The sequence below is a fragment of the Leopardus geoffroyi genome, chromosome D1, assembly GCF_018350155.1.
Source record: "Leopardus geoffroyi isolate Oge1 chromosome D1, O.geoffroyi_Oge1_pat1.0, whole genome shotgun sequence".
Taxonomy (NCBI): Eukaryota; Metazoa; Chordata; class Mammalia; order Carnivora; family Felidae; genus Leopardus; species Leopardus geoffroyi.
This window is the reverse complement of record NC_059329.1, coordinates 59094539-59108021: the sequence shown is the minus strand read 5'-3', so window position 1 is coordinate 59108021 and position 13483 is coordinate 59094539. Positions and strand designations below refer to the sequence as shown.

General features: G+C 55.8%; 1 protein-coding gene across 7 annotated transcripts in view; it reads right to left on the bottom strand.

The window, feature by feature from the left end:
- Positions 1-10834: 10834 nt before the first annotated feature.
- ARAP1 (ArfGAP with RhoGAP domain, ankyrin repeat and PH domain 1) overlaps positions 10835-13483 on the bottom strand; it is a 67264-nt gene continuing 64615 nt past the window's right edge. For 4 of the 7 annotated variants that reach the window (XM_045484122.1, XM_045484124.1, XM_045484123.1 and 1 more), the window contains 4 exons: positions 13386-13436; positions 13166-13229; positions 11759-11908; positions 11465-11620 (listed from right to left, as the gene is read on the bottom strand). In XM_045484122.1, coding sequence (XP_045340078.1) covers positions 11576-11620; positions 11759-11908; positions 13166-13229; positions 13386-13436 — 310 coding nt within the window. In that variant the 3' untranslated portion in view covers positions 11465-11575. Of the gene's footprint in view, positions 11621-11758; positions 11909-13165; positions 13230-13385; positions 13437-13483 lie in introns of all 7 variants that reach the window. The other 3 variants (XM_045484125.1, XM_045484127.1, XM_045484126.1) reach the window with 2 other exon arrangements.

Genomic DNA, 13483 nt, shown 5'->3' with positions numbered 1-13483 from the left:
CCAGACCCTGTGCTACCCCATCACAGAGGCTCTCAGGGTCAGGGGACACTTCTCACCCTCCTCAAGAAAGGAAGGGCTGGGCCTCCAGGCAGAATCAGTTCCTCTGGGCTCCCTGAGTCGGTATCATGTATAGGGGGTGCATCCCCAGCATAGAGCTGGGGATGCAGGAGGCTCTGGGTGCTCTTGTTAATGGTCTTTGAACTCAGAGCTTTGTCACTGAGTCGAGCTCTTGGTGGCTCTGCTTAGCTGGGACACTGTGGGAGCTGACGCTGAAGCATGCACTTTTTTAAAAAAATATTTTTTTAAGTTGATTTCTTTATTTTGAGGGTGAGGGAGGGTCAGAGAGAGAGGGAGAGAGACAGAATCCCAAGCAGGCTTCACACTGTCAGCACAGAGCCCGATGTGGGGCTCGAACTCATGAACCGTGAGATCGTGATCTGAGCCGAAATCAAGAGTTGGACGCTCAATCAACTGAGCCACCCAGGCGCCTCAAAGATTTTATTTTTAATCTCTACACCCAACATGGGACTCAAACTCACAACCCTGATGAGTCACATGCTCTACTGAATGAGCCATCCAGGCGCCCAGAAACATGCACTTGTACTAGCAGTTGTGGGCACAACTTGCCCACGTGGTTTTCAGTGTCCACAGGTTATAGGCATAGGAAGAGGACTGTTGTACCTCTGCCCTGTTGCCAGAGAGGACTCCTCAGGAGGAAGCCTTAACCCAATGGAATTGGGGCATTTTAGGCAATGGACATGTAGGGAGTTGTCTCAGCAGAGGGCCTGTTGGACATAAAAGAAAATGCTCCACACCTTGAGGCGGGAAATGGGGGTTCAAATGCTGGCTCCTCCACTAACTTATTCATTTGTTCACAAACCTGTCATTGGCCAACTTCATTATATATGACTCAGACAGCTCCTTGCCTTGGAGAAGCACCCAGTCAAGGTGTGTGTGTGGTGGGGTTGGGGGTGGGGGGGGGGGAGGCAGGAGATGAAATGACTTGTAGTGTGACAGAGGGAAGCACAGAGTATGTAGTGCCCAAACAGGGCCTCTGACCCAGTCTGGGGTTGGTAAGCATTCCTGTAGAAGAGAATATCAGCTGAGTCTTTAAAAGGAGGAGACCAGGAAAAGCAGGTATATTCCAGGCTATGGGGGCCATGTGTAATCCTCACCAATAACCTCACTTCTCTGACCTGTGGGGACAAGGACCCCTGCCACACACAACAGGATCCATGCAGAAGCGCCCATGAGACTGAGTGAAAACCTAATCCCTGTTAACAGGCACAGAGGTGCAGCGGTGGTGGGATGGACAGGAATGATGCAGCTTGTGCAGGAGGCCTGTCCAGGCTGACAGAAAGCAGTTTTCTCATGGCTTACTAAGTGTCAGGAAAGAAACTATGAGGGAGCTTTTGCTTCCCACTGTGGCCCCAGAAGGTCTAGTTTCAGATCTCTGAAAGCTCTGGGCAAACTGTTTTCTCAGCCTGACCCATACCTGGGACCTTACTGCTCCATGCCTGCTGGCTAGGAAGGCATTTCTCGGGCCCAGAAAGCCAAGGCCCTGGATCATGTCCAGTCTTGGCCTCTCACAACTCCCCTTCACGCCCCAAGGAGCCTGGCAGTAAGAAGCTGAGTCAGAGGAGCTCAAAGGAGGGCACCTGCCGGGCACAGGAGAAGCTGGTGCGTTGAAGCCTCACCTGCCCCTCAGCCTCCTTTCTGCCCTCTCACTCTGGAAATGATGGTGGAGGCCTCATCTTCAGAAACCTCCTGGGAATATACCCAAGCAAGACAGGTAGGAGGGAAGGTCTCCTCCCATCCCACTACCACACCAGACTCCACAGTTGCCCCAGAACAAAGAAGTCTGCAGGAATGAGGTGCAAGATCCAGGACTACTGGGTACTCTGGTACTCTAGGACTTACAGCCAGGCAGGTAGAGGGTCAAATCCCAGCTCTGCCATCCATGCACCCTGGGCAAGTTATTTAACTTCTCTGAACTTCAGTTCAGCTTTCTCATCTGAAAGGAGAGGTCACAAATTCCAAGTTCAAAGAGTTGTAAGGCTTTGGAAATGTCTGTAAAGTTCCCAGTAAAAAGCCGTAGTCCTCTCCTCCCTTCCCTTTTCCTAAAGAGGTTGAATTGGTGGGGCTGAGGGAGTAACAGCCTGAAATGCTGGGGTAGGGGCTCTTGTAGGGCACTGCCGGAATGGTGGGGGTGGGGGGTGGGGAGGCTTCTGAAAGGGGAGAGGGGCCGGTGTCCTGGCCTGCTCTTCCCACCTCCACCTCCATCTGGCCTGCTAGGCCGGCGGCAGGAACCGAGGGCCCGGAGCGATTACCGCGAAGCCCCGCCCCGCCGCAGGCCCCGGCCGCTCTCCCGGGTGCTGATCGGGGCGTGCCGCGTTCACGGGCCCTGGCCCGCCGCCCTGCAGCCGGTCAGCAGACACCGGTTTTTGCTAGTTGGGGATCTGGCAGGAGGTGAGAGGAAGCTGGGAGGCGGGTGGGTGCCCGAAGCGACGGGAAGATGCAGCCTCTGAGATCCAGCCTCCGCCCTGCGCCCACTGCCTCGCGAGGACTGCAGGCTCCAGCTACCTCCTCGTTGCCAAAGAAGGCGGCTTCTTCTCAGCGCCCTCTCCCGCCGCCTTCCTGTTTCCCTCCCACCTTCCAGACGGCCCCTCCTCTGTCTCTCTCGCTGGCTCATCCTATTTTTGCCCCCTCAACATGGGTGCTCTTCACAGGGGCACCGCGCCCTGTCTCTCTCCTCTTTCTCCACCCCACCTTCAGGGAGCTTGGAGCCTTCCCCAAACGCACCAACTTCTAGTGCCTCCCCACCCCCACCCCCACCCAGGCCCAGCCCTGTTTCTGGGGCTCCAGACAACCAATACAGGTTGCCTCCTGGACATCTGTGGGAACATCCCAGAGGCCCCCATACACCTGAATATTCACATCCAACGTATCTTTTGTCTATCAAAGGCATCAGCAAACTTCAAATCCCCAGTCTAGAAACTACAAAGTCGCTTTGCCTCTTCCTTCTCCTGCACCTCCTGTATCAAATCTATCACCGCCAATTCTCCCTCTGTAATTCTCTCCCATGTATTCACTCCCTCCATCACCCCCCTGGCCCTGCTTACTTTCTCCTCCTCTGGTCTTTCTCCAGCCCCCTACCCCAATTCAACGCCTCTATTCCACTCCACCCTGCACCGAGCACTATCTATCCGGTCAGGTAACTCCTCAGAATCCTTGCATGGCTCCCCAGTGGCTTCAGGATAAAGGCCAAGCTCCTCAGCCTGATACCTGAAATCTCTCATGATAGGCCCTGAGGTCTCCATCCTCTGCTCCACATACAGCAGGGTCCAGTCCTTAAGCCAGTCCTTTCTTCCCCTTTGACTTGGTACCACCTGTTTCCCAGGCTCACTTCCCTCTCCTCTTTCTTTTCTCTGCCCATTCCAAATCCTGGCCTATCCTTCCTGGACCAGTTCAGCCCACACCCTGCCCTTTCCCACAGGGGACAGGGTGGGCAGGAGGGGTCACTGGGTTCTGGGCTGAGCAGCCTCTGGCTGCCTCGCTCTTCCCTGTCATCTGCCCTATCACCTCACCCCCCCCCCACCCCCGCTCAGGTTCACCTAATTTCTTCTACTGGATCACCCTTTCCTCAAGAACAGGCCAAAATCCTATTCACCTCAGCCCCAGTCCCCAGCCTTTGGGCAGCCTAACCAGGGACAAGTGAGAAATGTTGATGAAGTAAAGTAGGAAGGAGGGAGACACAGGTGAGTGTGGAAACGAAATGGTGTGCTCTGGAGCTCAGTGCAAAATCACATCAGAGCAAGCCTTCAATAAAAGGCTGCAGGTGGATGGGGGGACACAGGAAGATGAGGGGTCCTCACTGACCCGCTCTGTGCAAACCACCCCCCACCCCTGTCCAAGGGCAGACTGAGACCATAGAGTATCCCTCAGCCTTCTCAGGGGAAGGCTGGTAATTGGTGGAACATGGATTTCACGGAGCATTGGCCTGAAAACCCCTGGGTGACTCCCTCTGGCTGGGGACCAGGATGGGCCCACATCTGGCTCTTGGCAACAGACGCCTGGGGGTGGGGAGAGTGGGAAGCTCAGGGAGCCATCTCACAGTGCTTCTCTGCCTCTTCCTCAGCCAGGAAGCTGCCACCTGTGACTCCAAGCATAATGACCGAAGGAGCACCAACTCCATTCCAAGGGCCTGGCATAGTTCCCTGTGTTCCCACACTAAGCACAGACCCGATCACACCATGGGTGACAAGGCCCTTGCTGACAAAGGAGCAAAAAGCCACCCCAGGCCCCAGAACAGTTGTAAGGTGGTATGGCTTCTTCACCTCAGGAAGGTGGTTTTGGGGACCCAGGCCTGAGGGTTGAGGTGTTGTGAGCCTGCTTCAGATCCAGGATCTGTCAGAACTGCCCTATGAAAGAAGGGGTAACCTCACACAGAGGTAGGAAGCTCCCCATTCCTGTTGGGTAGGGGGATGAAGTGGTGGAACAGACGGCCAGTGCAGGAAGGGAAGAGACAGCCAAGGCTTATCCCCTCAGGCCAGAACCCAGTGATCCTTCCTGTCTACACTGCCCTGTGGATGGGGTGGGAGAGCAGGGGGTGCTGAACTGGCCCATGGAGGATGGACAGAGTTGGGGTGGGCAGAGAACAGGAAGAGAGGGAAGTCAGCCTGGGATGGGGCTAGACCAGACACTTGGAAGTGTCTTCTGCCTAAGGTTGAAGTCATCCCCAGAAATATGGACCAGGCAGCACAAGATGCCAGAGCCAGTGGAATCCCATCCCTCATGGTGCAGAGGGGGAAAAGAAGGCAGAAACATGCCTAGGCCACACAGGGAGTAAAGGGCAGGGCTAGACCTAGGACCAGGGATTCCTGGCTACCGCCCCCCTCCACTGCCTCATTTTCTTTGTAATCTTCCGCCTCTCCCTCCTCCTCACCTCTTCCACCTGGGGACAAGGCTAGGAAAAAAGGCCATGACCCTGTGGAAGCATCCCCGTGGATGGGGAGCTTCAGCAGAGATAGGTCAGAACAGAAGTGGGCCCTGTGGCTTCATACTCTGGGGAAAGTTTTACTCTCCCTGGGGTCCTGGCCCCAGCTCCCTCACCTCCACTACCCTCCAGTGCAGCACACCTGGATGCTCCTTGCCATGAGGCCCTGAGCTGCCCACTCAGCCCTAATCTACCTCTTCCCCCTTAACTCCCCGCACCTGACTGGGGGCGGGAGGGGGTGTGACTCAGTGGGATAAAGGTAGCTGCTATATTTGAATGATTACATAAGCCAGGAGGGAGGCAACTGCACTGTGACTCCATCCAGGTTGGTAGACAAGCTGAAGCTGGGCCCGGGAGGCAGGGTCTCCTCCCTCCATCACACAGGTCCAGCCTGGACTTGGACGGACTCTACAAGGACCTGGGATTTGTGAACATGCGTTGCTGGACTGCAAGGCAGGTCTTCCCTAGGGCTAACCACACTAGGAAGGCTCTGGTCCCTCTCCACCTTCTTAGAAAAATAACCCCCTGGCTTCTAGAAACCCTAAGGCCAAACTTAGACTAAGCCCGAGATCCTCCCCATGGACTCTCTCCAGAAGGAAAAACAGAACTGAAAACACAGTTTGTCAGTGATTTTGAAAAAGAGTGCCTGCTGGGGAGGGCACCAGGCATGAAGCTGGGGCTCACCAGCACCATCTGGGAAGGACCTGTGTTTCTTCTTAGCCACACCACTTATTAGTCACCTGACATTGTCAAGTCCATGCCTTGGTTTCTTCACCTATAAAATGAGAACAAGAGGTATCTTCCTCATGGTGTTTGTTGTAGGGATTAAATGAGAAAACACTTGTAAAGCCTCAGCCCAGGAGGCTGTGGGTGCTTCACGGTGGCTCAACATTCTCATTTGCATCATTATCATTGCCGATACTAAGGACGGGCTAGAGACCTCCCGGGGGGAGGGCCGGACCCCAGGTTGGAATGACCCCTTTGCCCCAGTGACCACTGACCTGGGTGGAAGGTGGGAGACCAGAGAACTGATGTCTGAGAGTCAGGAGCCTAGCCAGACTTGCTGGGTTCCCCTAAGCAAGCCCCTGACCTCTGGCCCTCAGTCAGTAAAAGACCCTCAGGTCCCCAGCTCTGGAGCTCATGCTTGCATGAGAATCCTCCCTGCCCCCGCCATGTCCCACCATGGGGATTAGTGACTTGTGGCATTGGAAGCTGGGGTGCAAGTCCGGATGGTCAGGATGGGGGTACCCTGGCCTGGTATGAGCTGGGGATGGGCACTAAAACAAGGCCCATCTCCTCAGGGCCTGTTGGCAGTTCCTAGGGGATCACAGGGGGGCCCTAGGAGGAGGAAGGCTGTGCCCACCCAGGCTGTGTTGCCATGACGCTAGTCTCCATGGTGCCAGGCATGCAGTTCTCCCCTCACCCAGGAGGAGGGGCTGAAAGTGACAGGATACAAGGCAGCTCGGGTCCCTGGGTCCCCTAGGCCTATCCCTGTCTCCGTAAGCTCCCCCCCACACACAAGGTCCCCATCCTGAGCCCCTCAGGAGGGAGGGCAGGGAGGAAGCACAATTTCTACCTCAGAGGGCCAAGAGTGACAAGAGAGGACTCAGAATGACTGAGGTGCAGGAAGACATAGACAGGAGCATAGAGAAGTGGCAGAGGGAAGGACAGAGAAGCTGAGGAGAGACGGAGGGAAAAGCGGGCAGTGGGGAAGAAGGGGTGGGAGGGAGGATGCTGTAGTTACGGAGGCGGATGTGCCTCCCAGGCTGACAAGTGGTGGGAGGGCCGTCCAGCCCATCCCTTTGGTCTCAGTGTTTTGAGGTGGGTGGTGGTGGGAAGAGAGTGGAGGAGGGGGAGCAGGGGAGGGGCAGTTTTCCTAGAGAGCTCTGTGGTGGGGGCGTTTAGACACGTGCCATGCATGTGTCTGTGTGCGCGCACGTGCAGGCGTGTGTGCATCTGGAAGTGCAGGCTGAGGTGTGCAGGCACGTGTGTATAGGGCATGAATGTGTGTGTGGCATGTGTATGCCTGTGCCACTGTGTCTCCAGGGTGATAAATACAGCAGTAGGAGCTGTAACCAGGGCAAAGAAAGTGCGGAAATTTCCACAAGCTGAAAGTGGCATGGGAGAGGGGACACGCTAGGGCTGGACCAGCTTGGGCTGACCAGGGGACCTTGCTCTGATAGCTCTTCCCCGGGCCAGTCCCTAGATGGGTGCAAGTGACCTGGGCATGTGAACACACATTCTAAGTGCACACAGCATAGCAAGATAGAAGAACAGTCCAGAAGAGCTTCCTGAAAGAAGTGTCACATTGGAGGAGAGGCTGGGAGGTTCATGTTAGCTGTACTTATTATGTGTGTGTATGTGAGACAGACAGACGTTTCCCAGGTGCGAGCCTGGGATCACTTAGGCCACAGAGCTAGCTAAAGGACTAGGAGCTATTCCTTTTTCTGGCTGGGGAAGACCCTGAGGACTCCATTTGTCTGGAATGTAGTTGTATTTCAGAGGCAAGAAAGGCAAAATCCCCAATACCAGAGACACTGGGGACAGGCCCTGGGGCACTCAGCTGCAACCACACAGGCTGCTTACTGCAGGCTCACATCACCTTGCCTCTGGTTCATGCCATTCCCTCTTCTGAAGACACCTTTCCCTCTTAACTCCACCCACAGAAATATGCTGGTCTTTTTAGCCTCACCCCCTCTGTGGAGTCTTTCCTGATCAATACACCTACCGGAAGGGCTTCTTCCTTCCCCACAGCATTTACTCATCTGCTCCCCCTCATGGTTCAGTAAAGCACTGCACACAGTAGGTGTTCAAGAAGTGCTTGTTGAAGTAAAATATGTCGGACCTAGGGGTGCCTGGGCGACTCAGTTGGTTGAGCATCAGACTTTGGCTCAGGTCATGGTCTCATGGTTTGTGAGTTGAAGCCCTGTATTGGGCTCTGGGCTGACAGCTTGGAGCCTGGAGCTTGCTTCAGATTCTGTGTCTCCTTCTCTCTCTGCCCCCGTCCCCGCCCCCCACCCCTGCCCTTCTCTCTCAAAAATAAATAAACATTTAAAAAAAATTAAAAAACATATATATATATATATCGGGCCTGAAGACTCTGGATGCTAGGTCTCCCCAGACATGTTTGAGAAGGGGATTATCAGGGGACAGTGTTAGGTACTTCACACTTACTAGCTCATTTAATCCTCCCATTAGTAGGTACTATTAATATCTCCAAAGCAGATGAGAACAGTGAGGATCAGAGACCTCAGGAACTCAGCCAAAGCTCCAGAGCTTATAGATGGGAGTGTCGGCATCTGCCCAGCTGGCATCCACACCCATGCTTTTCCAAAACAGCAAGCTGTGGGCAGGGGGCTCAGGAGCCACCAGAGCTTGAGGCCAGAAGAGAAGGCCTTAGCTCCAGGTCCCCCCGCCCCCAAGATCTGGGGGAAGTGGGGAGGAGGCAGGGCTCCTTCCCAGTCCCATTGATTTCCTGCAGAGCCTGGGGATCTCCTGAGGTCCAGAGGCCCTCGAAGGCTGCTGAACACTTTTCAGGGTGGGCAAGTTGAACAGGAAGGAGATGGCATCCCATATCCCATCCCATCTCCCAGCCCCTCCCCTGTTCTGTCCCTACTCTCCATCCACAAAGCCCTCACCACCCAGGCTGACTTGCCACAGCCTTCTCTCCCAGGGCTCACTGTGGTCCCCTGCAATCAGACTCAGACTTGGGTCACCCAGTCCTCTTCTCCCAGCATCTCAACCCACCCTCACGCCAACTTGCACCCCTCCCAACCACGTGTACCTGGCAAGGCTTCCACCTTTCAGGCCCAGCTTTGGGGAACCTCAAAGAAAGCCTCCTCCCTCTCCAAGAGTTGCTCCCTACTTTTCAGCAGGTCCAGCTCTGGGCTCCTCACACATCTACCCTCCACACCCACCCCCACCCCCAGCCCAACCTCAAATAATATGTGAAAAAACCACTCAAGGTCCCAAGAAGCCCCATTTCTAGGAATCCTTGTGGCCACAACCAGCAGAGCCTCCTGGCATAACCCACCCATCACACTGCTGTCATTGCCACAATGCATTAAAGTTCAGGCCTGAAGGCTTCTGTTGGGATGCTATCCCTGATCCCAAGGGTTAGCACTTTAAGCTATCATTAACTCCTGACAGTACAGATCCCCTTCCCCAGGGGACATACCAAGTGGAGAGAGCAGAGTTGGACATGCCAAGTGGAGAGAGCAGAGCTGAAGTCAGGAGGGGTGTGGAAGAGGGAGACACCCCTCTCCCCTACAAAGTGGGATAGTAGAAATGGACCCCAGCCCTGATTCAGGAGAGTTATGGGCCCTCAGGCAAGTTGACTCACTTCTCTGAGCCTTTCTTCCTCTGCCAGGAGGAGACAGTGCATAGAGCACAGGTGCTGACCCACAGTGGGTACTTGGAAAAGAGCTATTCTCTCCTCCTGGCTCCTAGATCTTGGGAGTCCAAAGCACTGTGCTGCCTTCCAGAATATCACTAGTCTTGGGGTTAAAGGAAGGGCCAGGTTCCACCCCACACTCCAAGAGAGCAAGGTCTGGGTGAGCACCGCCACACTGGGGCCCCCAGAACCTGTCCTGGGACCTCCAGAACCTGTCCTGGGACCAGCCACATTGAGCTATCCACGGCTGCCCCCTGGTGGCCCAATTCAGTCACTGCAGCCAGTCCCTGAGCCTGTCAGTGACACTGGCAGCCTAGCATGGGGCACTTCTAAGTCTCACCCACCCTCTCTCTGCACCTCAGAACTAGCTGGTCAGTCTGAAGTCAGATCCTGGGAAGAATTCCAGCCCGTGAGCACTTGGACAACAGTCTTGGCCTAGCTGCAGGCAGGCAGAATGGTCATTCAATCTGTCAGCCTGGCCTGGAGCAGCCCGGTTAGGGCAGGATAAGAGTGGGAGACTCCAGGGGCTTAGCCCCAGCCTGTGAAACTGACCAGAAAACCCATTCCAGTCTGGCATCCACCTCCCCTTCTCAAGAGACAGGAACAAGGAACCTGGAATCCAGGACCCCAAGACCCCATCCATATACACAGGCCTCCCCAGGGCTGGATCACATGAATCAGAGATCATATGACCCATCTCCACCCTGTTTGCCCAGCCCCACTGGCTGAAGCTAAGGCTGGGAGGTCAGCCTGTCTGCCTGCTGGGCCCCTGGAGAGAGGCCGTTAATGAGGCTCCAGGCAGAGGCAGGAATGTGGTGTCTGGCACCTTCCCAGGGAGTCCCAAATAGGTCTCTGAACAGCTCGTTATCTCCCCCACTTGCCAGGGCCTTGTCTTCCTGGAGGAGACAACCAGGCAGTGCCCAGTGAGGACAGCTTCCTGGTGCAAGGCAGGGCCCTCCTCCAGAGGGACATGCATAGGGATAAAGGGACACCCGAGGCTCTTCTTCCTAATTTAATAAAGCTCCTGTGACTTTGTGACCTGGTGTTTCAGAGGGGCTGGTGAGGGGCTGCCCTGGATCACTCACATGCCACACCCAGGCCCCGGCCCAGACTCTAGACTACAGCAGGGAAAGGAGCTTGGTCCAGCTGGGGTCTGTCCTGGCCAGGGTCAGGACCGGTATTCCCCACCCTGACTGCACAGGCATGCACTGGGGTGGCATGGAGCTGGGCCGGGGCTCTGCCTGGGGCAGGAGGGAGTGGCTAAACAGCTCAGAGCCTGGAAAGAACAGGGCCCACGTCCCCCCCCCCCCCCCCCCCCCCCCCCCCCCCCCCCCCCCCCCCCCCACTTCAGGATACTAGGCACTCACCTCTGGGCCTCCTGAACTCCTGTCCCCTCCTACACTGGAACACCTGAAACCCCCAACCAATCACAGGCTTCAGCACCGTAGGATAAAATATACAGATATATTTATATTATCAAAAGGCCCCCAAAGTGGGGAAGGGGCACCAGGCAGCCTGGGCCCTCCCAGTCAGCCTAGACCAGAGGAGGCTCCTCAAGTCCCCCAGCCCCAGTTCTAGGCTATAGAGAAACTTACCCAAGAGCTCCCTCCCTATCCCAGCTGAGTGTTCCTTTAGAGCATCCACTTTTTGCTGTTCTGGAGTTTGTGACAAGAGGGTGGGCTCCCTTCCAGCGGGGGCCCCAGGGCTTCGAGCCTCTGCAAGGATGGTGGTCCTCCAGAGTTTCTGAATGATGCACATCCCATCTCTCCAACCCCTCAAACTCAGGGTGGGTGACCCTGGAGTGGGGAGCAGGCCAGACCAGGCCAGGAGAAGCACCCAGACAACAGATGAGGGGTCCTCCTCAGGCAGACCCTGCTGCCCCCCCACTTCCTGGCCAGGGAACCCCATGTTGCAACCAGGATGTGGGATGTGGGGTGCGGCTTCCTCATGCATCCCCTGCTGGTTCACACCAGGCACGCAGGGCACGAGGGTGTCTGAACAGGAAGGCTTCAGGGCGGCAGAGTCTCAGAGCCAGGGGCTGGCTTCTGCGCTCAGACGTTGCGGAGGAGCTGTGGGAAGGTACAGAAGCCCAGATTCCATAAGCACTTTGTGAAGGTTCACAGGGACCAGCGGCCCTGCTGAAGCTTCTGCAGCTGCTCTGTAGTGCTGGCTTGGGAGTGCTCAGGTCAGCCGGGGTCCCCAGGGCCAGGTAGAGAGGGGGCTCCTGAGAGCTACATGAACCAAAAGAGCCCGTCAGGACTGCTAGGAGGCTGGAGGGAGGGGGCCAGGGGGCAATCGGGTGAGTCAGGTGGGAGGCGGGCAGCAGCCAGGTCCCAGGGCTCTGCCCATAGGAATGGAAAACTACTCACAGAAAGGGGGTCCGCAGCAAAGGCGGCCACACTCCTTCGCATTTCGTTCTCACTGCCGCGCAGAGGGATCAACGAAACACTGCCCAGCCGGACCTCAGGCACTGCCCGGGATACACGGGAGGGCTCCGAGGGCCACACCAGGCCGTCATGCTGGGGAGCAGGGGAAGAGGCGGACACTCAGCTCACCCAGACACTCAGCTCCAGATCCACCCACCCTTCCCAGAAACGCCTCCAGCTATGATCTGAGGTGACCCTCTCAGCTTTGATCCCAGTCGATATGAGAAGCAGCTGTTAGGAGAACATGACTGTATCCCTGGCAGAACCCAGCCAGTTATGTTACTCAACAACCCCCACCTCCAGGTCCACAAACAAACTGCTCCAAGAATGCAGCACCAAGAAAACAGTTCTAGAGGAACATGTGTGTGCTTTCTTTCACCAGGAACCCACAAAACTATAGAATCTGCCTGTTTCCCTTTAGGCTTGACTACCAGGAAGCTCGGGGCTAAAAGAACTCAGCCCACAGCCCTGGCACAGTTCTGTCAGCCTTTTCCCTAAACAATTCTGAGCTCTCATTTAAAATCTGTGGCTTAAGTCCAACCCCTCCCACTCCCAACCCCTCACCCCAGCCCTGCTCTGGCTCCAAGCTCCTCCTAGCCTGTTCCCACCTGGCCCACTGTGGCAGCCGCCTCACTCCTTCAGCCTGTCCTCCCCTGCACGCTACATCTAGAACGAGCCCTCTCAGACGCAAACTTGCACACCACTTTCTTGCTTAAAACTCTCCCTGAAAACTGCTGACTAGGTCAAGTTCAGCTCCCTTGGCATGGCCTTCAAGGCTCTTTCAGATCTGACTCCTGAATCTCTTTCCAGTGTCAGCTTCTGGTACTCCTGGCTTCTCTTTACACCCCACTGGGCAATCTGTGGTTCTGTTGCCATGCCTTTCAATAAACTGTTCCTTCTGCCTAGAAGCCTCCCTGACCTGCCCCCGCCCCCCCCCCCCACCTCCAACCGCCTTTGCTTGATGAAGGCTTCCTCATCCTCAGACTCAGCTCCTATGACACCCCCTCCCTGCTGCCTCCCCTCCACACCCACCACCTCCAGCGGGTAGGGTCCCTGGGCTTTTCTCTATCTCCATACACTGACCACATGGGGCTATTTAACAGGCAACTTCAAGGTCTGTTTTCCTTTCTACATGGGCAGTGCCTGAGGGCAGGGGTCTGCACTCTGTCTCTAGCATGCCTGGCTTGAGGTTGCACCAAAGTGGACTCTAGGGAGGGTTTGCTGAGTGAAGAAAAGAATTAAAAGCAACTCAAAATCTCCTTGATGCAATTGATGCCCTATGTAGTGAAGAAGCAAACATACCCATTCTCCATAATGGAAGCCTCACGGGACCCCACCCTGAGCTGGTACCTGCACAAAGAGGAAGGTGGCAAACCACTCCCGGAGCTCCATCTGTGTCTCACAGCAGAGGTACCTGCGGGGCAGGGCACGGATCTGGACACTGCCAAGGCTGAGCAGCCCGCCTGGCTCTCCAGGCAGGGTGCATATATGGACAATAAAGGGACCCAACCAAAGGGAACATGCAACCATCTCTCCCAACCTGGGGTCTCAGGCCAGGGCCCTTACTCACCACTGCTGCTTCTCATGTTTCTCTGTCTCGTGCACCACTGTGAAGCCCCAGCTGCAGAGGAGGGGCAGATGGAGTCACTTGCCAGCCCACAGAGGCCT